The sequence below is a fragment of the Salmo salar genome, chromosome 26 (assembly GCF_965601325.2).
Source record: "Salmo salar chromosome 26, fSalSal1, whole genome shotgun sequence".
Lineage (NCBI taxonomy): Eukaryota > Metazoa > Chordata > Actinopteri > Salmoniformes > Salmonidae > Salmo > Salmo salar.
The window spans coordinates 6,790,463-6,811,639 of record NC_138316.1 but is presented as its reverse complement, the minus strand read 5'-3'; the positions used below and the strand labels follow the sequence as shown (position 1 = coordinate 6,811,639).

Sequence of the window (21,177 nt, the reverse complement as noted above, 5' to 3'; positions counted from 1 at the left end):
TTCATCAGATGACAATCTTAGGACATAATGTTACACAATACATGCATTTTTTGTTCGATAAAGTTCATATTTATATATAAAAACAGCATTTTACATCGGCGCGTGAGATTCAGAAAATCTTTTCCCTCAAATGCTTCCGATGAATCAGCGCTACAATTTACAAAATTACTATTCGAAAACATTGTTAAAATGTAATATTGTCATTCAAAGACTTATAGATTAACATGTCTTGAATGCCACTGCTTTGCCAGATTTAAAAATAACTTTACTGGGAAATCACACTTTGCAATAAACGACGTGGTATACCCAGAAAAATAGGCTAGGCTATACATGTTGGAGCCATCTTGGAATGATCAACCTTAAAAAATACTATTGTAAATAAAACCTTACCTTTGATTATCTTTATCAGAAAGCACTTCCAGGAATCCCAGGTCCATAACAAATGTAGTTTTGTTTGAAAAAGTTAATAATTTATGTCCCAATTGTTAGTGCGCTCCGAAGGCTACTGAAAATGTACCGTGCTGAGTAGGACTTGTCGTCACGAATGTACCAAAAAAATAATATTTAAGTTCGTTCAAACATGTCAAACGTTGTATAACATAAATCTTTCGGGCCTTTTTCAACCAGAGCTTCAGTAATATTCCATGGGGACGTTTGCATTGTCTTTCAAAACGTTTCGAAAGGGGAGGGTAGCCATGGGCGGCGGCGTCATAATGGTAAATGGCCCTCCACCTGTGACCACTTTCCACAGCCTCTCTTTCAGTCAGTTTTGATAGTAGGAGACTCAAACCACTTTGTAAAGACTGGGGACATCTAGTGGAAGCCTTAGGAAATGCTAAATGATTCATAAGCCCCTGTGTGTTTCAATGGCAAATGTTTGAAGTGATATCCACACATCAGATTTCAGTTTCCTGTCAGGATTTGTCTCAGGGTTTTGACTGCCATATGAGTTCTGTTATACTCACAGACACCATTCAAACAGTTTTAGAAACTTTAGGGTGTTTTCTATCCAAATCAAGTTACTGGGCATATTCTAGTTACTGGGCAGGAGTAGTAACCAGATTAAATCGGGTACGTTTTTTATCCGGCCGTGCAAATACTGCCCCCTATCCCCAACAGGTTAACGAAAGCATAAAGATGCTGATGAAGAAATACAGTATTGTACAGTATATGCTTTTACATTTGAATAATAAAGCATTTAATGCATTTTGAAGATATAAGCCACCTGCATTTGTTTATTAGGTTACTGTTCAGTCTGACAAGTAAACATAGCCTACAATGCATACTGTAGTAAACATGGGAAAGTGCCTAATTCCTTACATAAGGGGGAGCAGGCCATGTCTGTACTACAGAATGCGGGAGAGCGGGGTTCAATTCCCCGATGGAGAGGAAGGAGTAGGCTGTCCTTGTAAATGTTCTTAACCTGTTAGGGCTAGGGGGCAGCATTTGCACGTCTGGATAAAAAAATGTACCCGATTTAATCTGGTTACTAATCCTACCCAGTAACTAGAATATGCATATACTTATTATATATGGATAGAAAACACTCTAAAGTTTCTAAAACTGTTTGAATGGTGTCTGTGAGTATAACAGAACTCATTTGGCAGGCAAAACCCTGAGACATTTTCTGACAGGAAGTGGATACCTGATGTGTTGTATTACCTTTAAACCTATCCCATTGAAAAACACAGGGGCTGAGGAATATTTTGGCACTTCCTATTGCTTCCACTAGATGTCACCAGCCTTTACAAAGTGTTTTGAGTCTTCTGGAGGGAGATCTGACCGAACAAGAGCCATGGAACGATGATGTCCCATTAGACACCTGGCGCGCGAGTTCATGTTGGGTACCCTCGTTCCAATACGTTATAAAAGAGTATGCATTCGTCCACCTTGAATATTATTCATGTTCTGGTTAAAAAAGGCCCTAATGATTTATGCTATACCACGTTTGACATGTTTGAACGAACGTAAATATATTTTTTCCCCTCGTTCATGACGAGAAGTCCGGCTGGCTTAGATCATGTGCTAACAAGACGGAGATTTTTGGACATAAATGATGAGCTTTTTTGAACAAAACTACATTCGTTATGGACCTGTGATACCTGGAAGTGACATCTGATGAAGAGAATCAAAGGTAATGGATTATTTACATAGTATTTTTGATTTTAGATCTCCCCAACATGACGTCTAGTCTGTATCGCAACGCGTATTTTTCTGGGCGCAGTGCTCAGATTATTGCAAAGTGTGATTTCCCAGTAAGGTTATTTTTAAATCTGGCAAGTTGATTGCGTTCAAGAGATGTAAATCTATAATTCTTTAAATGACAATATAATATTTTACCAATGTTTTCTAATTTTAATTATTTAATTTGTGACGCTGACTTGACTGCCGGTTATTGGAGGGAAACGATTTCCTCAACATCAATGCCATAGTAAAACGCTGTTTTTGGATATAAAAATGAACTTGATAGAACTAAAAATGCATGCATTGTCTAACATAATGTCCTAGGAGTGTCATCTGATGGAGATTGTAAAAGGTTAGTGCATCATTTTAGCTGGTTTTATGGTTTTGGTGACCCTGTCTTTGAATTGACAAAACATTACACACAACTCTTGTAAATGTACTGTCCTAACTTACTCTAAATTTATGCTTTCGCCGTAAAACCTTTTTGAAATCGTAAAACGTGGTTAGATTAAGGAGATGTTTATCTTTCAAAGGGTGTAAAATAGTTGTATGTTTGAAAAATTTGAATTTTGACATTTATTTGGATTCAAATTTGCCGCTCTTGAAATGCACCTGCTGTTGATGGAGTGCACCACGGGTGGCACGCTAGCGTCCCACCTAGCCCATAGAGGTTAACTGTTTTCGTATGTGTTATTTCATAGTTGTGATGTCTTCACTATTGTTATACAATGTAGAAAATATTTAAAAAATAAAGAAATCCAGGAATGAGTAGGTGTGTCCAAACTTTTTACTGGTACTTGCTTAATTAATTTGATTAATATTATGGTGTTTCTATTCCAATAAAAACCCTCTGGGTTTCCGTTAGGATGAAACGGAAATATGGCGCTGTACAACGTGGCGGTCAGCAGTACAGTACTGGGCTATTTAGCTAAAGAATCTGTGTCATGCGGGCAAGGCACGCAGGAGACCGGAGCTCAATTCCCGGACGAGGAGGAAGGAGTAGGCTGTCCTTGTAAATAAGAATATGTTCTTAACTGTCTTGCCTAGTTAAATAAAGGTTACACTAAGAGCATAACATTTCTGCACCCTAATTTTCTAATTCTAGTCAAACCAATACCCAAATGGAGATTAAGTGAAAATAAAAATGTCATTGATTTATCAAGACCAGTACCCATGCTTCTCTCAGAGCAGCGCGAAACGGTGCTAAAATAGCTGTAGGCTTTTGCTTCAAATCCTATTGCTTCTAACTTCAGTATGCTCTTTAAATAAATAAGACACACCACTTTTAACAGCACATTACTCAACACTAGTGAGACTCATTTTGCCTATGGTAGGCCTACAGTATATCTAAATATATTTTTTTTCAATGACTTGACTCTCTGCCAATAATTACATTTAGAGGATTGGAGGATTCTAAATGAATATCTAATGGGCATTTCCCGTTAGATATTCTAAGATATTCTCACAGATCCTAAGGGGAATTTATATAATTCTAAATGAATTAATAATAATCGCTTTGTTTGAAAAGTAACGATATTTTAGAGATTTCGTTTTCATTTAACCTAGAGTGAGTGAGAAAAAGGCAATTCTTGAACATGGGGTGAGACATTCTCACTAATTTGTAAATAAAGCCAGTTTGTTATCTTGAATTATTTATTTCTGGAGAAACCTAACTTGATTATGTAGCAGACATCACTTATATTCAGTCAACACATATCTTAAGAATATAATTTAACATTTGCTTCTCCATGCTTGTCTCAGAGCAGCACGAAACGGTGCTGAAATAGACGCCCACAGCGGGAAGGCTATATATATATATATATATATATATATATATATATATATATAGCCTTCCCCCAAAACAATATTTTGGAGATTATTTTGTTTTCAAAAAAATGACAGTGAGCGATTGTAATCTGAATAAAGGTCAAAATAATATTTATATAGGCCAAAATATAGCCTATTTCCCATGATGTCAAGCAAAGAGGCACTGAGTTTGAAGGTAGGCCTTGAAATACATCCACAGGTACATCTCCAATTGACTCAAATTATGTCAATTAGCCTATCAGAAGCTTCTAAAGCCATGACATAATTTTCTGGAATTTTCCAAGCTGTTTAAAGGCAGAGTCAACTTAGTGCATGTAAACTTCTGACCCACTGGAATTGTGATACAGTGAATTATAAGTGAAATAATCTGTCTGTAAACAATTGTTGGAAAAATGTCTTGTGTCATGCACAAAGTAGATGTCCTAACTGACTTGCCAAAACTATAGTGGTTGAAAAACAATTTTTTATGACTCCAACTTCAGTGTATGTAACTTCCGACTTCAACTGTACGTGCAGACACAGCATCATTCAAAGAATGGAGTTTGATACACCTGGTTTTGGATATGACTGAAAAAAAACCTTGTTAAAACCTGTTGGGGATCTGAACCCGGTATTGGGATTAATTGTCAAGAGACCATGGCGGGAAATTCAAAACTGCAAGAATCTAATAATTTCAATTTCTCAAACAATCAACTATTTTTCACCATTTGAAAGATAAACATCTCCTAAATCCAACCACATTGTCAGATTTCAGAGGCTTTACGGCGAAAGCATAAAGTTAGGTTATGTTAGGAGAGTACATTGAAAATAGCTGTGTGTAATGTTTTGTCAATTCAAAGACAGGTGTCACCAAAAGCAGATAACCAACTAAAATTATGCACTAACCTTTGACAATCTTCCTCAGATGACACTCCTAGGACATTATGTTATACAATACATGCATTTTTTGTTCCATCAAGTTCATATTTATATCCAAAAACAGCATTTTACAGTAGCGGTGAAATTCTGAATTTTTTTCCCCTCAAATGCTTCCGGTGAATCAACGTTACAATTTACAAAATTACTATTCGAAAACATTGGTAAATTATAATATTGTCATTCAAAGAATTATAGTTTAACATTTCGTAAACGCTACTGCATTGCCAGATTTCAAAATAACTTTACTGGGAAATCACACTTTGCAATAAACGGGGTGCTAAGCTAAGAACAATAGGCTAGGATATACAGGTTAGCACCATCTTGTAACCATCTAATATCAATAATACTATTGTCAATAATCCCTTACCTTTGATTATCTTCATCCATTGGCACTTCCAGGAATCCCAGGTCCACAACAAATGTGGTTTCTTTCGACAAAGTTCATAATTTATGTCCAAATAACTCCAAGTTGTTCCATGTTGTTAGCGCTTCGGTAGGCTACTCAAAAGTAGGGGGGGGGGGGGGGGGGTCACGACGAAAAGTAAAAAAAAGTATCTATTTACGTTCGTTCAAACATGTCAAACGTTTAGCATCAATCTTTAGGGCCATTTTTAACGTGAAACATCAGTAATGTTTCAACCCGACCTCTCCTGTGTCTTGAAAAACGTTTTTGAAAAATGTCTCGCCTCACATGAATGCGCAGGTGCGTGCAATAATGAAGTGACGACATCCCAGGGATGTCAACTTCTCTTCCTTGTCATCTGGTCTCTGTTCATCATAGACGCTTCAAACAACTTTATAAAGATCGTTGACATCTAGTGGAAGCCGTAGGAAGTGCGAAATGAATCCTTTGTCACTGTGTGATCTATTAGCAATGACTCGAAAATAGTACAGCCACAAAATTCTCATTTCCTGGTTGTATTTTTCTCAGGTTTTTGCCTGCCATATGAGTTTTGTTATACTTACAGACACCATTCAAACAGTTTTAGAAAATTCAGAGTGTTTTCTATCCAAATCTGTTAATAATATGCATATCCTAGCGTCTGAGTTGGTGTAGGAGGCAGTTAAAAATGGGCACATATGTTTTTCAAAATTCTCAATACTGCCCCTAGCCCCAACAGGCTATGTAGCGATTTTCGTAAATTAACTTTATGACAAAAAAATATGCACAATCGTTTGTCTCTACTTTAACTTACATATTCCTCTCAATTGTACATTGTTTGCTTGACTCGTTATGACGTTATAGTTACTGACATTTGCTTCCACCGTAATGTTTTGTCAGCCATCTTTGCTGAAGAAAGTCGCAAGCGACAGGTGGCTCACGTCAAATTCGTCATTGGAACCACTAGATATGATTGGTCATATTAAAACCTTGGGACCCAAATGCATAATGAGTTCTCTAACTCCCCCTTGTTGTGGTCTGGAGCAATGAAGCCGTGACGCTGGGTACCTCTAAGTCCCGCGGTGTAAGCTCGCAACTTTTAACCTCTATGGGCTAGGTGGGACGCTAGCGTCCCCCCCGTGATGCACTCCATCAACAGCAGGTGCATTTCAAGAGCGGCAAATTTGAAACCAAATAAATGTCAAAATTCAAATTTTTCAAACATACAACTATCTTACACCCTTTGAAAGATAAACATCTCCTTAATCTAACCACGTTGTCCGATTTCAAAAAGGTTTTACGGCGAAAGCATAAAGTTAGATTATGTTAGGAGAGTACATTGACAATAGCTGTGTGTAATGTTTTGTCAATTCAAAGACAGGGTCACCAAAACCATAAAACCAGCTAAAATGATGCACTAACCTTTTACAATCTCCATCAGATGACACTCCTAGGACATTATGTTAGACAATGCATGCATTTTTTGTTCTATCAAGTTCATATTTATATCCAAAAACAGCGTTTTACTATGGCATTGATGTTGAGGAAATCGTTTCCCTCCAATAACCGGCAGTCAAGTCAGCACCACAAATTAAATAATTAAAATTAGAAAACATTGGTAAAATATTATATTGTCATTTAAAGAATTATAGATTTACATCTCTTGAACGCAATCAACTTGCCAGATTTAAAAATAACCTTACTGGGAAATCACACTTTGCAATAATCTGAGCACTGCGCCCAGAAAAATACGAGTTGCGATACAGACTAGCCGCCATGTTGGGGAGATCTAAAATCGAAAATACTATGTAAATAATCCATTACCTTTGATTCTCTTCATCAGATGTCACTTCCAGGTATCACAGGTCCATAACGAATGTAGTTTTGTTCAAAAAAGCTCATCATTTATGTCCAAAAATCTCCGTCTTGTTAGCACATGATCTAAGCCCGCCGGACTTCACTTCATGAACGAGGGGAAAAAATATATTTACGTTCGTTCAAACATGTCAAACGTTGTATAGCATAAATCATTAGGGCCTTTTTTAACCAGAACATGAATAATATTCAAGGTGGACGAATGCATTCTCTTTTATAACGTATTGGAACGAGGGTACCCAACATGAACTCGCGCGCCAGAGTCTAATCGGCCATCACCGTTCCATGGCTCTTGTTCGGTCAGATCTCACAGTAAAAGACTCAAAACACTTTGTAAAGGCTGGTGACATCTAGTGGAAGCAATAGGAAGTGCCAAAACATTAATCAACCCCTGTGTGTTTCAATGGCATAGGCTTAAAGGTAATTCAACACATCAGGTATCCACTTCCTGTCAGAAAATGTCTCAGGGTTTTGCCTGCCAAATGAGTTCTGTTATACTCACAGACACCATTCAAACAGTTTTAGAAACTTTAGGGTGTTTTCTATCCATATATAATAAGTATATGCATATTCTAGTTACTGGGTAGGATTAGTAACCAGATTAAATCGGGTACGTTTTTTTATCCAGCCGTGAAAATACTGCCCCCTAGCCCCAACAGGTTAAAGGAGGAACCACTGTAGTGCATCTTTAAATAATGAATATTTAGGCTACCTCTAACTTCCATCATGTGCACATTCAGAAAGTGTTGTCCAACTAGATCTACTATCCACTTGTATACCTTAGCTGGCAACATTGAAATTGTGGCAGATTGTAACCAATGCCATTCATAATTAACCATGTAGGCTTAAAAGCCTTCGCTAGAGGTTAAACAATTTACAGCTCAGATTTTTTTCTCCATCATAACTGTCAAGGTGGTAAATAGAAGCAGTTTCCTTGAAAAGGGGAGAATTTGAGCTTTACAAAAATGCCAGAAGTATTACTGTTCTCCTAATATTCAACAAATAGCATTAATTTTTCCCATAGGAAAAAAGCAACCGCAACTCGAATGTGCAGACCGTGTCACAAGAGCTGCAGCACAGATGGGAAAATAGAGCTTCTAACGTGATCGAAGCAAAAATAGCCTCCATGAAAGTAAGAGAGAGTGTAAAAATTGTATCTAGTTGAGGTTAGTTACAAGTGAAGTGTCCTGGCTTCGCATCAGTTCAAAAGATTGACTAATGACTGAAGTGACCGCCTGGGAGCTGTGTGGGAGAGTCAGGCAGATCAGCTCAATCAGACCGGGCAACTGAAAGATATTAATTCTGCCAATGAGGGGATTGCATCAAATATTATGCAGGCACGTTTAGGATTGGACATAACAGTTAAAAACAAACTTCATGTCAAATTAAATGTCCATTAATCTCACATGGAATTCTCATCACATTTTCATCACTGAAATGAAAAGTAACTTATATTTTTTTCCCAGGGCCTTTCATCTTATTATTGTCATAGGTTTTGTCAGGAAAAATAGGTAGTTGACAAGTGTTTTTCATCATAGTTATTGTTGACGAAATTAACACTGTGTGCAAGGTAGAAAACAGGAGAAACACTTTACACATCAATAACATTACTGAAGGAACACAGTGGGAGGAAAGGAAGAGAGAGATTGAGATAAAGAGGAGGAGATAAATCAAGGCAGAGGGGAGAGGCTGGGGATAGAGATAGAGAGAGAGAAAGGGAGATCTTGCTGAACTGAAAAATGTCAGGCCAATGTCACTATTGTATGTTATGTCCCTGATCTCAGTTGACACATGCATGAATTCTACTACTAATTTTACTGTTCACTGTTTGCTATTTTAATACTGTCTTTTCTTGCTGTATAGGATAGAGAATGTCAAAGTGTATTATCTCTATGGCTGCTCATTACAAATTTGGTATTTTGCTTTTCGTGCATATACGTTTACAAAAAAGTATGTGGACACCTGCTTGTCGAACATCTCATTCCAAAATCATGGGCATTGATATGGAGTTGGTCCCCCCTTTGCTGCTATACCAGCCTCCACTCTTCTGGGAATGCTTTCCACTAGATGTTGGAACATTGCTGTGGGGACTTGCTTCCATTCAGCCACAAGAGTATTAGTGCGGTCGGGGTCTGATGTTTGGCGATTAGGCCTGGCTCGCAGTCTGCATTCCCATTCATCCCAAAGGTGTTCGAAGGGGTTGAGGTCAGGGCTCTGTGTGGGCCGGTCAAGTTCTTTCACACCAATCTCGACAAACCATTTCTGTATGGACCTCGCTTTGTGCACGGGGCAGTGTCATGCTGAAACAGGAAAGGGCCTTCCCCAAACTGTTGCCACAAAGTTGGAAGCACAGAATCGTGTAGAATGTAATTGTATGCTGTAGCATTAAGATGTCCCTTCACTGGAACTAAGGGGCTTAACCCAACCATGAAAAACAGCCCCAGACCATTATTCCTCCTCCACCAAACTTTATAGTTGGCACTATGCATTCTGGCAAGTAGAGTTTTCTTGGCATCAACCAAACCCAGATTCGTCCATAGGACTAACAGATGGTGAAGCGTGATTTATCACTCCAGAGAACGCGTTTCCACTGCTCCAGAGCCCAATGGCGGCAAACCTGTCAGCAACGGGTGTGGCTGAAATAGCCAAATCCACTAATTTGAAGGGATGTCCACATACTTTTGGCCATGTAGTGTACTTTTCATCAGACCCGGGTCAAATACACATATCAGATACAGAGCATTCTTTCTCTATCCCTCCCAAGCTACACTAAGGAAAAAGAACGGTGGTAAGTTACGTAGGCATGTTTCACACAAAGTACAGTATGTTGTATGGATGACTTGAGGACTAACCCACAAATCACTGACTTGTGTATTGGTTTTATTGACTGTATTAACAATATTTTTTAAATTATATTTACAAAGTGTCTTTGTATCATTTACAAAATGTGTTTACCCCTGAGAAACATACCTACTTAGTATGTCATTGTCTGGTAATATTTGCATGATAAAGTCAGTACAACAAGCAGGGTTGGGGTCAGTTCCATTCAAATTCCGGTCAATAGACCCAGTCGGTATTAGATAGAATGATCCTGCCCGCCTGTGAGGAAAACAACCTGTGGATACTTAGGTTACCCCACAGCAAAAACTTTACCTTTTTCAGATGCAATATTCTTGGTGTCTGCTTGTTTTAGTCAATTACAAAACTACATTTAAGAAAAGTACATGTCTAAAGATTACTTTTCAACATTGCCTGCCTTGTAGCGTTCTCACTACTTAGAAAAACTTCCCTCATGCACCTTTTCATGACGATGCTAGCAGCCACTTGAGTGAGTTAGTGCTAACTAGCTACCAACCGGAACATTAAGCTAGCCGAGACCAACAACACAAACAAACGGACTATACAGCTACAAGTAGTGGGTGGAGTTACAGACTGTACTAAACAAGTTAAATGTCTTACCTGTGATTCAATGTTTTCCGCACACATAGCTACGTGTAGCCTACTTGGACACCTCGTCTCCACATTACCCACTGTCCCACACTGAATAGCCTGAAGCCATAGGGCTCTTCTCGTAAGCTCTATTTCCCTATGTGGGAGCATTGCGAACGTAGGTCGGGATTTTTTACCTGTCTACATGTACTTTGAACAACACAGCAGCTTTTCAGCATGTTTTATTATTTCTTGTATAACAGAAAATCTATAACGAAGTTGTCTCTTTTACAATGGGGGTCAATAGGAAAGTATGTTGGTTTTCCACAACTTGTGGCCGTGGTCGAGGGGAATTCCTTATTATTACGTGAATACCAACTGTCACTATTCAGAAAGTAAACAATATTCCAATTCCGAATATCAGTTCACTTCCGGAATTGACTGGAAATGAAATGGAATTGACAGTAGTAAATTGATTTGTCATTGAATGTAATTGTTTGCACCAATGAGAATGCATGATTTTATTCCAGTCAATTCTCTGTGCATACTGAATGGACATCACAGACTCAATAACGTGATAACATGGTATTATATTTCAAACATTACTTACGTCAGACGCATAGTCACATAGGTGAAAATTTAAACTTTGGTTTATTCAGGTAACTCAAGAGCTATTTAATGGATAGTTCACCCCAAAATCAAAGTTTGTAAGAGGTTTTCATATCTCAAAACTAGTTCATGCCATCTGTTTTATTGATCCTGCTACATGAATTAGGTGCACAATTGGCAGTGTCGTCCAGGTTTGTAAATAAGAATTTGTTCTTAACTGACTTGCCAAGTTAAATAAAGGTCAAATAAAACAATAATATAAAAAAAATTAATTAGAATAAATCTGCAATTCAATCCCATATGAATGGAAAGATTGGCAACAGATTAACAATACTGTTAAATAGCAGGATCTACACGGCATAATAGATTGTATGGAATATGGATGAATTTGGAGTGGTTTCATTTACTGAAGTGGCATCGGAAACAGAATCTATACACATCATGCCTCAGAAAATGGCCAGATAGAAGAAGTCTCCCATAGTGTCAGAATATGTGTGTATGTTCGTATGATTCTGTGTGTGTGTGTGTGCGCATTTCTTTGTGCGTATGTGTGTATTAGAGGTTGTTACTAATCTAAGTCCTGGTTAAGGCTGAATCCACTCTCTTCCCTCTGTGTGTAGATGGTCAGAAGAAGAGGATATGTTTTCAAGTCACTCTAAGTACAGTAACATCTCCAAATGCATGGAGCCTTTCCAAAAATGAATACAACTAAATATTACATAATATAAGCTATATAAGGCTTGCAATATAAGGCTTGCACGGCTTCCAAGGCTGGCCTCTTCCCAAAATTACATGTTTTTTAATGTAATTTTATTGTTTTTCTTTTTTCTCTGTTTCAGCCTCAGTTTAGTTTGGAAACTGAGGAAGGGGTCATGAAAATGACTGGCTTGCAAACGCATTTGGCCCATGACATATTTACGCTTAAGGAAGTCCTGCCCTATTTACCCTGTCACTCATAGGGGGTGGGGTTTGTCTTGCAGATAAAGTGGACGAGGTGTCACCTTCCCAGAAGGCCGTGGACATGAAGGTGGCCACCATTAAGCCACGCCCCTCCAGCCGCTGTTTGGTCACGCCTACTGACATGAATGTGAGTTACTCCACACAGTATAATATATGCCATTTAGCAGACGTTTATATCTAAAGCAATGTACAGTACGGTACTGGTAAATACTCAGTGTTTTGTGAATATGTCAAACTCTAACCCTACCCAACTCTGCTTTACAGTCCATGTACGACCGCCAGGGTGGAGTGGCAGTGGTACCACCCACTGTGCCAGGCAGTCCTAGAGGGGGGGCATTCCTGGGCATACTTGCCAAGGGTGGCACCATGAGGAGACAGAAGTCCATAGGTATGTGTGTATGTGTCTAATGTCTAATGTACTATGATTACCGTTTCCAGAGAGTTCACTTCAGAGAGTAACTGGCTTCATTAAGTGTGATAATGGACAAATTAGAGTGATACACTTGCCAAATTGTGCTCCGAGGCGACAATATTATACCCCATTACCCATACACTGAAACCACAGTCTATGATTAAGCAATAGTATTTAATAGAAACAAATTATATTAATGGTCCATCCAATTCATCACGCCACTCAGAGCCAATAGTAGCCCAAAGACAGGTCTGTGTGTTATGACTGCAATAGCTACAGTAGCTTGTAACTTCAGTATATGTTTTGGTGTTCCAAGATGGCGTAGCAGTGTGTTTGTCTTGTTCCATGTAATTAGTCTGTTTCTTCGGGTTTTTTCGTATATATTTTAATCTCACTTTCCATCTGCGAACTAAATATACTTTCCTGCAACCCGCCTCACCCAATGTGGTACGGATCTGCTATTTTTATACTTTATAACTGGAACCTCCATCAGATGCTAGCCAGTTAACTAGCTACTAGCTATTAGTCATTGTTAGCCACTGCTAGCGGTCTTCACCTTTAGCTCGGACACCAGCCAGCTTTAGCTCGGTCAATACCTTCCAGTCTGCACAGCGCGATATCAACCCAGAGCATATCGGACTGCTTTTCTCTAACACATCACCGGATTACTGCCGCAAGCTCTGGACCATTACACCGGATCATCGCAGCTAGCTAGCTGCAACCGAGTGGCTATTGTTGGCTAACGCCCCTGTCCTGAAGCAAGCACCAGTTAGCCTTGAGCTAGCCGCGAGCTAGGCCCATCTTCCGTCTAGCCGACGAAGTATACCAGCTAATTCTTGGGCTACAATACCTCTTTTGCCAATTGGCCTGGACCCTTTATTGTCGACACGGAGCCCCGCAGGTCCATTACAACTGGTCTGCCGACGTAATCGTCCGATGTGGTTTCAACAGGCTTTTCCGTTGCAATGTCGCCAAAGACCCATCTGCTTGCTCCGGCCCGCTAGCTTTCTGAACGCCGTGTCTCCCGCTCACCTAGCGTAGTAGCGACTACCGAACGGCTCCCTGACATTTTGCTGCTCATTGGATCCTATGATCACTCGGCTACACAGCTGATGCCTGCTGTACTGTTAATTTACACGGTACCTCATTTTGTTTATCTGTCGGCCCCAGCTTGAACTCAGGTCCTGTAAAAGACCCTCTCTGCCCATTCATCGCCATTTGCTCGTTGTTGTCTTTAGCTCTGCTGATCAACATCTGCCATTGCTTTATGCCTCTCTCTAATGTCAATATGCCTTGTCTACTGCTGTTTCGGTTAGTTCTTATTGTTTTATTTCACTGTTGAGCCCCCAGTCCCGCTCAACATGCCTTAGATAGCGCTTTTGTCCCACCCCCCACACATGCGGAGACCTCACCTGGCTTAACTGGTTCCTCCAGAGATGCAACCTCTCTCATCGTCACTCAATACCTAGGTTTACCTCCACTGTACTCACATCCTACCATACCCTTGTCTGTACATTATGCCCTGAATCTATTCTACCATGCCCAGAAATCTGCTCCTTTTATTCTCTGTTCCCAATGCACTAGACGACCAGTCCTTATAGGCTTTAGCCGTACCCTTATCCTACTCCTCCTCTGGTGATGTAGAGGTTAACCCAGGCCCTGTAGCCCCCAGTACTACACCTATTCCCCAGGCGCTTTCATTTCATCTGGACCCTCTCTTTCTAAAATTGTTGCAATCCCTATTACATATTTGTCGCCAGACCCACTGGCTCCAGGTCATCTATAAGTCTTTGCAAGGTAAAGCCCCGCCTTATCTCAGCTCACTGGTCACCATAGCAACACCCACCCCTAACACGCGGTCCAGCAAGTATATTTCACTGGTCATACCCAAAGCCAACACCTTCTTTTGCCACCTTTCCTTCCAGTTCTCTGCTGCCAATAACTGGAACGAATTGCAAAAATCACTGAAGCTGGAGACTTATATCTCCCTCACTAACTTTAAGCATCAGCTGTTAGAGCAGCCTGTACACAGCCCATCTGTAAATAGCCCACCCAGCTACCTCATCCCCATATTGTTATTTATTTTGTTGCTCTTTTGCACCCCTGTATCTCTACTTACACATCATCGTCTGCACATCTATCACTCCAGTGTTAATCCTAAATTGTAATTATTTCGCCACTATGGCCTATTTATTGCCTTACCTCCCTAATCTTACTACATTTGCACACACTGTACATAGATTTTTCTATTGTGTTATTGACTGTACGTTTGTTTATCCCATTTGAAACTCTGTGTTGTTGTTTTTGTCGCACTGCTTGGTTTTATCTTGGCCAGGTCGCCTTTGTAAATGAGAACTTGTTCTCAACTGGCCTACCTGGTTAAATAAAGGTGAAATACATTTTTTTTTTAAATAAAAAAATATGCAGTAGCTTGAGCATACATTTATAATATATGGAACATAGAAGGAAATCCTCACACCTGACCCATAGACAACTTCCTAAAACTTTAACAGAATTTAAAAAGTTTAGTGAAGAATGTATCTCAAAAAATGTTTCTCAATAAGAAAGGTGAAATGGAATAGAATCACACATGTAAAATTGACAGATATGTCTTTCTCTCTCTCTCTATCTCTCATTCTCTCTCTTTATTTCTGTCTCTCTCAGGTATAACAGAAGAGAAGGCGCTCCTCACCCCTCCCCCACTCAAGTTCACCCGCAGCCTCTCCATGCCCGACACGTCCGAAGACATCCCCCCTCCTCCGGCCATCTCCCCCCCATCTCCCCCCTCCTCCTACAACTCTCCCTCTGTCTCCCCCATGCCACAGGGCTACGGCACCACCCGACCGGGCCTCACCCTCAACTCCGCTGGAAAATGTTCCAACGCCACTACCCTTGGCAACCGCACGGTAGATGTAGGGACGCTAAGGCGAGGTTATCATCGCCAGAGCTCAGAACAGTACGATAGTAGAAGCCGAGGACGGGCGCCCGTGCCAGAGAACCCGTACTCGGAGGTGGGCAACAAGGCACTGTACGTGCCCGCCAAGCCGGCAAGGAGGAAGGGCATGCTGGTCAAGCAGCCCAATGTGGAGGACAGCCCAGAGAAGACCTGCTGCACCCCGCCCTCAGGCGCCATTTCCATGCCGACCACACCCACTGAGAGGACCTTCTCGTCCATTCCCATCCCCACCATCATCGTCAAGGAGCCGTCCACCAGTAGCAGTGGAAAGAGCAGCCAGGGCAGCAGTATGGAGATCGAGCCAACCACGCCCGAACACCCACCCTTAACGCCCGGGGCAGGGGACAGGGGGCTAAGGCCTGAAGACCCCATTGTCAACAACCCCTTTGCGGCTGCCATCGCAGGGGCAGTGAGGGACCGGGAGAAGAGGCTGGAGGCGCGGAGGAACTCGCCTGGCTTCCTCTCCACCGATATGGAAGATGAGGACTTGGGAGACCCCACCCCGGCCCCGCGGCTACGCCAGTCCAAGTCCATCGACGAGGGTATGTTCAGCAACGACGAGCACCTGCGGAGGATAATGGCACCCCCGCCGGCCACCACCCTGCTGCGGTCCCAAGAAGGGGGTGACCGTGGCGGTAACGTGACAGACTTCAACACCCCTGAGCCCACCCAGGTGGTGAGGGAGCCTCTGACCGCACGTACCGGCCAGTACCCCAACCTGGACAGCCCTGTCAGTCTCCCGGCCACCACGCCCAAGACCTACAGCTCAAACGGAGGAGGGGGCTACCTGCACCCCATCACGGGTAACGCCCTGGAACCTAACTCGCCCCTCGCCCTGGCGCTGGCGGCCCGGGACAGAGCCATGAATGAGCAGACGCAAATGGCCATGGCGACGCAAGCCCCACCCCCTTCTCAACCGAGCCCCAAGAGCGATGCCCCCCAGTCCCTCCCCCCCAACCCCCACAAACCTGGCCTCAATCAGCCCCTCTTCATCGATACCAAGCTCCGCTCCAGCATTGAGCCAGGCTTCGTGACCTCCACGACAACCATGGGGCGAGGCATAGGGGGGGGCCTGAAGAGGCAGATAACTGAGCAGAAGTACGAGTCTGACGGAGTGAGGGAGGAGAGGCAGCAGGCGGCGGAGGATGGGAAGAGCATACAGATCGACGTTGTGGACAAGTCACAAACGCAGAAAGTGGCCGGTCTGCTGATGGTGCACTCCAAAAACAGCCCAGAGGAGGAAGACAGGGGACAGGAGAACACACCAGCCCAGGACAACAGCATCCCCAGCGAACTGAGAGACCAGCCAAACCCCCCCACCAACAGCCACAGTACCAAGCCCCTGCCCCCCGTGCCGCGGGGGAAGACCATCACGGCTGGGGGTTCGGTGGACGAGCCAGTCAAGCTACCCTTCCGCATGCCCCCTCCCCCGCTGGCCTCGGTGGACATTGAGGAGGTGGAGGAGTTTGTCTTCTCCGAGCCCCTGCCACCGCCGCTGGAGTTCGCCAACAGCGTCGACATCCCTGAGGACCAGGCAACGACCATCGCTGAGTTGCTCAAGCAACGGGACCAAGAGAGACGCAATGGAATGGGAACCAGGGGGCCACATCCACCCCCCTACTACACTCACGCCCCGACCCCTGTCGGCCAGTTCAGACGAGGGAGCGGGATGTCCAATTGCATGCCCCCACCCTTCTATCCCCCTCCGCCCCCCGACGTTGGCTTTGAGCAAGGTGTCACTGACTCAAGCATCGAGGAGGTAGACAGTCGCAGAAGTGGAGACCCCCATATAGAGACTACCAGCACCGTTTCCACAGTTTTGAGCATCTCTGTACTGTCGTCAGAGGGCGGGTACAACAGCGCCCTGGAAAACACTTCTATGGTCTATACTGACGGCCAGGCTTACCTCGACGACCGACCCCCCGTTCCCCCCAAGCCCAAAAACAAGCCCGTCATCAACAAGAACACTGCACTTTACCACAACGTCCTCATGGAGGAATCCCTGGACTCCTTTGGGGCGCCCCCTCCTGTCCCTCCCCCTCCACCCGGGTCCATATCCCCCCCAGAACTCCCCAGGACCCCCCCCCATCGGTTGTCCAAGTTGTGGGGCGAGCCCCCGGAGCTAAGGAGCCCACCCACGCCCGACCCCAAGGCCACGGTTATCAACGAGCTGAGCTCCATCTTATCACAGATGCACCGGCCCAAACCGGGGGACTCCCTGGACTCACCCACCACAGGGGCCAGGGGCGGCTTTGGAACCAGGTAACACATAAATCTACCTTCCCTTTGACCTTTACCACTTACTCCGAAACCTCTCACCTTTGACCTTTAAACAAACCCCTACCCTCCATCTCCAAAGAGCCAAGCTGCGGGCATTAATTAAGAATGTTAGTTGGTCTATATTTTCTATTTTTATATATCCATCTGCTGATCAAATATTCCCTCTCAAACTTGGTCCTGGACCCTCCCCCCCGGGGGGAAAGTTTTGGTTGTTTCCCTAGCACTACTCAGCTGATTAAAATAACCAACTCATCATCAAGCTTTGATTATTTGAATCAGCTGTGTAGTGCAAGGGCAAAAACCAAAACGTGCACTCAAAGCGTGCCCCAGGACCAAGTTTGGAAAACCCTGCTCTAGCCCATCCTCACGTAAATTATTCAAATTTCTGGTATATTTCTTCAGATAGCCCTAATGATGCAGTTATTTGTCACATGCGCTGAATACAACAGGTTTAGACCTTACAGTGAAATGCTTACTTACAAGCCCACCAACAATGCAGTTTTAAGAAAATCCCCCCCCCCAATGTTTTTAAAAGAAATATAAATAACAAATAATTAAAGAGCAGCAGTAAAATAACTATAGCGAGGCTATATACAAGGGGGTACTGGTACAGAGTCAATGTGCGGGGGGGAACCGGTTAGTGGAGGTAATTGAGGTAATATGTACAGTTATGGGACACCTCAGACACTTGCTACCTGGTCATTCCACCAATAGAGTGCCTTTTGGGTAGTGTAATTTAGGAAAATGTTTTTATTAAATGTGTATTTCTAATTTTATCATTCTGTCATAAGGAGTGCATGTTCAACTTCATAAAAAACTTGTTCCCATCTCAAGAAAAAAAAAATATATATTACTAGAGTTAGTGCCAATTAAGTGCCAATTAACGTAACTGGGTTAAATATTTAATCTTAACTCAGCTATAAATCCCTTTGAGACAGGAGGAAGGGAAGCGTGATGTGTGCAACAGGGAGGGGCAATTGAATGCAAGCACCACAAAAATATGAAATTGTGAACACATTTCTAGCATTCAGTTTTCTACCACAAAAAAAAAGTGGGTTAAAATCTTCCTAGAAGTCGGAAAAACATGGACAATGCTGTTTTTTTGTACTTTAGCAAGCCTTTATTCATAATACAGTGAGGGAAAAAAGTATTTGATCCCCTGCTGATTTCGTACGTTTGCCCACTTACAGAGAAATGATCAGTCTATAATTTTAATGGTAGGTTTATTTGAACAGTGAGAGACAGAATAACAACAAAAAAATCCAGAAAAACGCATGTCAAAAATGTTAGAAATTGATTTGCATTTTAATGAGGGAAATAAGTATTTGACCCCCTATCAATCACAAAGATTTCTGGCTCCCAGGTGTCTTTTATACAGGTAACGAGCTGAAGGGAGTGCTCCTTATCTCAGCTTGTTACCTGTATAAAAGACACCTTTCCACAGAAGCAATCAATCAATCAGATTCCAAACTCTCCACCATGGCCAAGACCAAAAAGCTCTCCAAGGATGTCAGGGACAAGGTTGTAGACCTACACAAGGCTGGAATGGGCTACAAGACCATCGCCAAGCAGCTTGGTGAGAAGGTGACAACAGTTGGTCCGATTATTCGCAAATGGAAGAAACACAAAAGAACTGTCAATCTCCCTCGGCCTGGGGCTCCATGCAACATCTCACCTCGTGGAGTTGCAATGATCATGAGAACGGTGAGGAATCAGCCCAGAACTACACGGGAGGATCTTGTCAATGATCTCAAGGCAGCTGGGACCATAGTCACCAAGAAAACAGTTGGTAACCCACTACGCCGTGAAGGACTGAAATCCTGCAGCGCCTGCAAGGTCCCCCTGCTCAAGAAAGCACATATACATGCCTGTCTGAAGTTTGCAAATGAACATCTGAATGATTCAGAGGACAACTGGTGAAAGTGTTGTGGTCAGATGAGACCAAAATGGATCTCTTTGGCATCAACTCAACTCGCCATGTTTGGAGGAGGAGGAATGCTGCCTATGACCCCAAGAATACCATCCCCACCGTCAAACATGGAGGTGGAAACATTATGCTCAAGAGGAAGCACATTAAGGTCCTAGAGTGGCCTAGCCAGTCTCCAGACCTTAATCCCATAGAAAATCTGTGGAGGGAGCTGAAGGTTCGAGTTGCCAAACGTCAGCCTCGAAACCTTAATGACTTGGAGAAGATCTGCAAAGAGGAGTGGGACAAAATCCCTCCTGAGATGTGTGCAAACCTGGTGGCCAACTACAAGAAACGTCTGACCTCTGTGATTGCCAAGGGTTTTGCCACCAAGTACTAAGTCATGTTTTGCAGAGGGGTCAAATACTTATTTCCCTCATTAAAATGTAAATCACTTTATAACATTTTTGACGTGTTTTTCTGGATTTTTTTGTTGTTATTCGGTCTCTCACTGTTCAAATAAACCTACCATTAAAATTATAGACTGATAATTTCTTTGTCAGTGGGCAAACGTACAAAATCAGCAGAGGATCAAATACTTTTTTCCCTCACTGTATAAATCAGATTTTTCCATGTTGTTTATATTAACGGGCACTATATATAATATTACAGGCTTTTAAAATTCAATATTGGTGCAAATGTTCTACTTAAAACCTCTTCAGCGTCTCGTCCCGTCAGCGGGATCAAAATCCAGCGAAAAATCATATCGCCATTAGCATAACAAAATGTAATAATTATTATTTATATTTTTTTTCAAATTATATCGTTTTATAGATACACCTCTCCTGAATCGACCGACGTCGTCCGATTTCAAAAAGGTTTTACAGGAAAAGCAAATCATTAGATTATGTTAGAGGAGTCCATCGTAAAAAGCAGCAACATAGCCATTTTCCGACCAACCACATGCATCACAAATAACCAAAAAACAGCTAAATGCAGCACTAACCTTTTACAAACTTCATCAGATGACACACCTAGGACATCATGTTACACAATGCATGCATTCTTTTGTTCAATAAAGTTCATATTTATATATGAAAACAGCATTTTACATCGGTGCGTAACGTTGACTAACTATTTTCCCGTCATATGCAATCCGGGGAAACAGAGCTACAATTTACTGAATTACTATTCGAAAACATGTTTAAAATGTAATATTGTCATTCTAAGATTTATAGATGAATATCTCTTGAAAGCACCTGTCATACCAGATTTAAAAATAACTTTACTGGGTAATCACACTTAGCGATAAAAGGGGATGCGATACTCAGAAAATGAGCTAGTAAATACAGCTCGGCGCCATCTTGGAACAATCGCATATCACATCTAATGTTGTATAATATTGTCAATAATCCCTTACCTTTAGTTGTCTTCATCAG

The 21,177-nt window shown here is 42.2% G+C and overlaps 1 protein-coding gene across 1 annotated transcript in view; it reads left to right on the top strand.

The window, feature by feature from the left end:
* Nucleotides 1–21,177, top strand: part of LOC106587060 (SH3 and multiple ankyrin repeat domains protein 2) — a 189,437-nt gene that overhangs the window by 135,803 nt on the left and 32,457 nt on the right. The window contains exons 17-19 of the mRNA XM_082969923.1: nucleotides 12,205–12,311; nucleotides 12,449–12,572; nucleotides 15,261–17,814. Coding sequence (XP_082826049.1) covers nucleotides 12,205–12,311; nucleotides 12,449–12,572; nucleotides 15,261–17,814 — 2,785 coding nt within the window. The remainder of the gene's footprint in view (nucleotides 1–12,204; nucleotides 12,312–12,448; nucleotides 12,573–15,260; nucleotides 17,815–21,177) is intronic.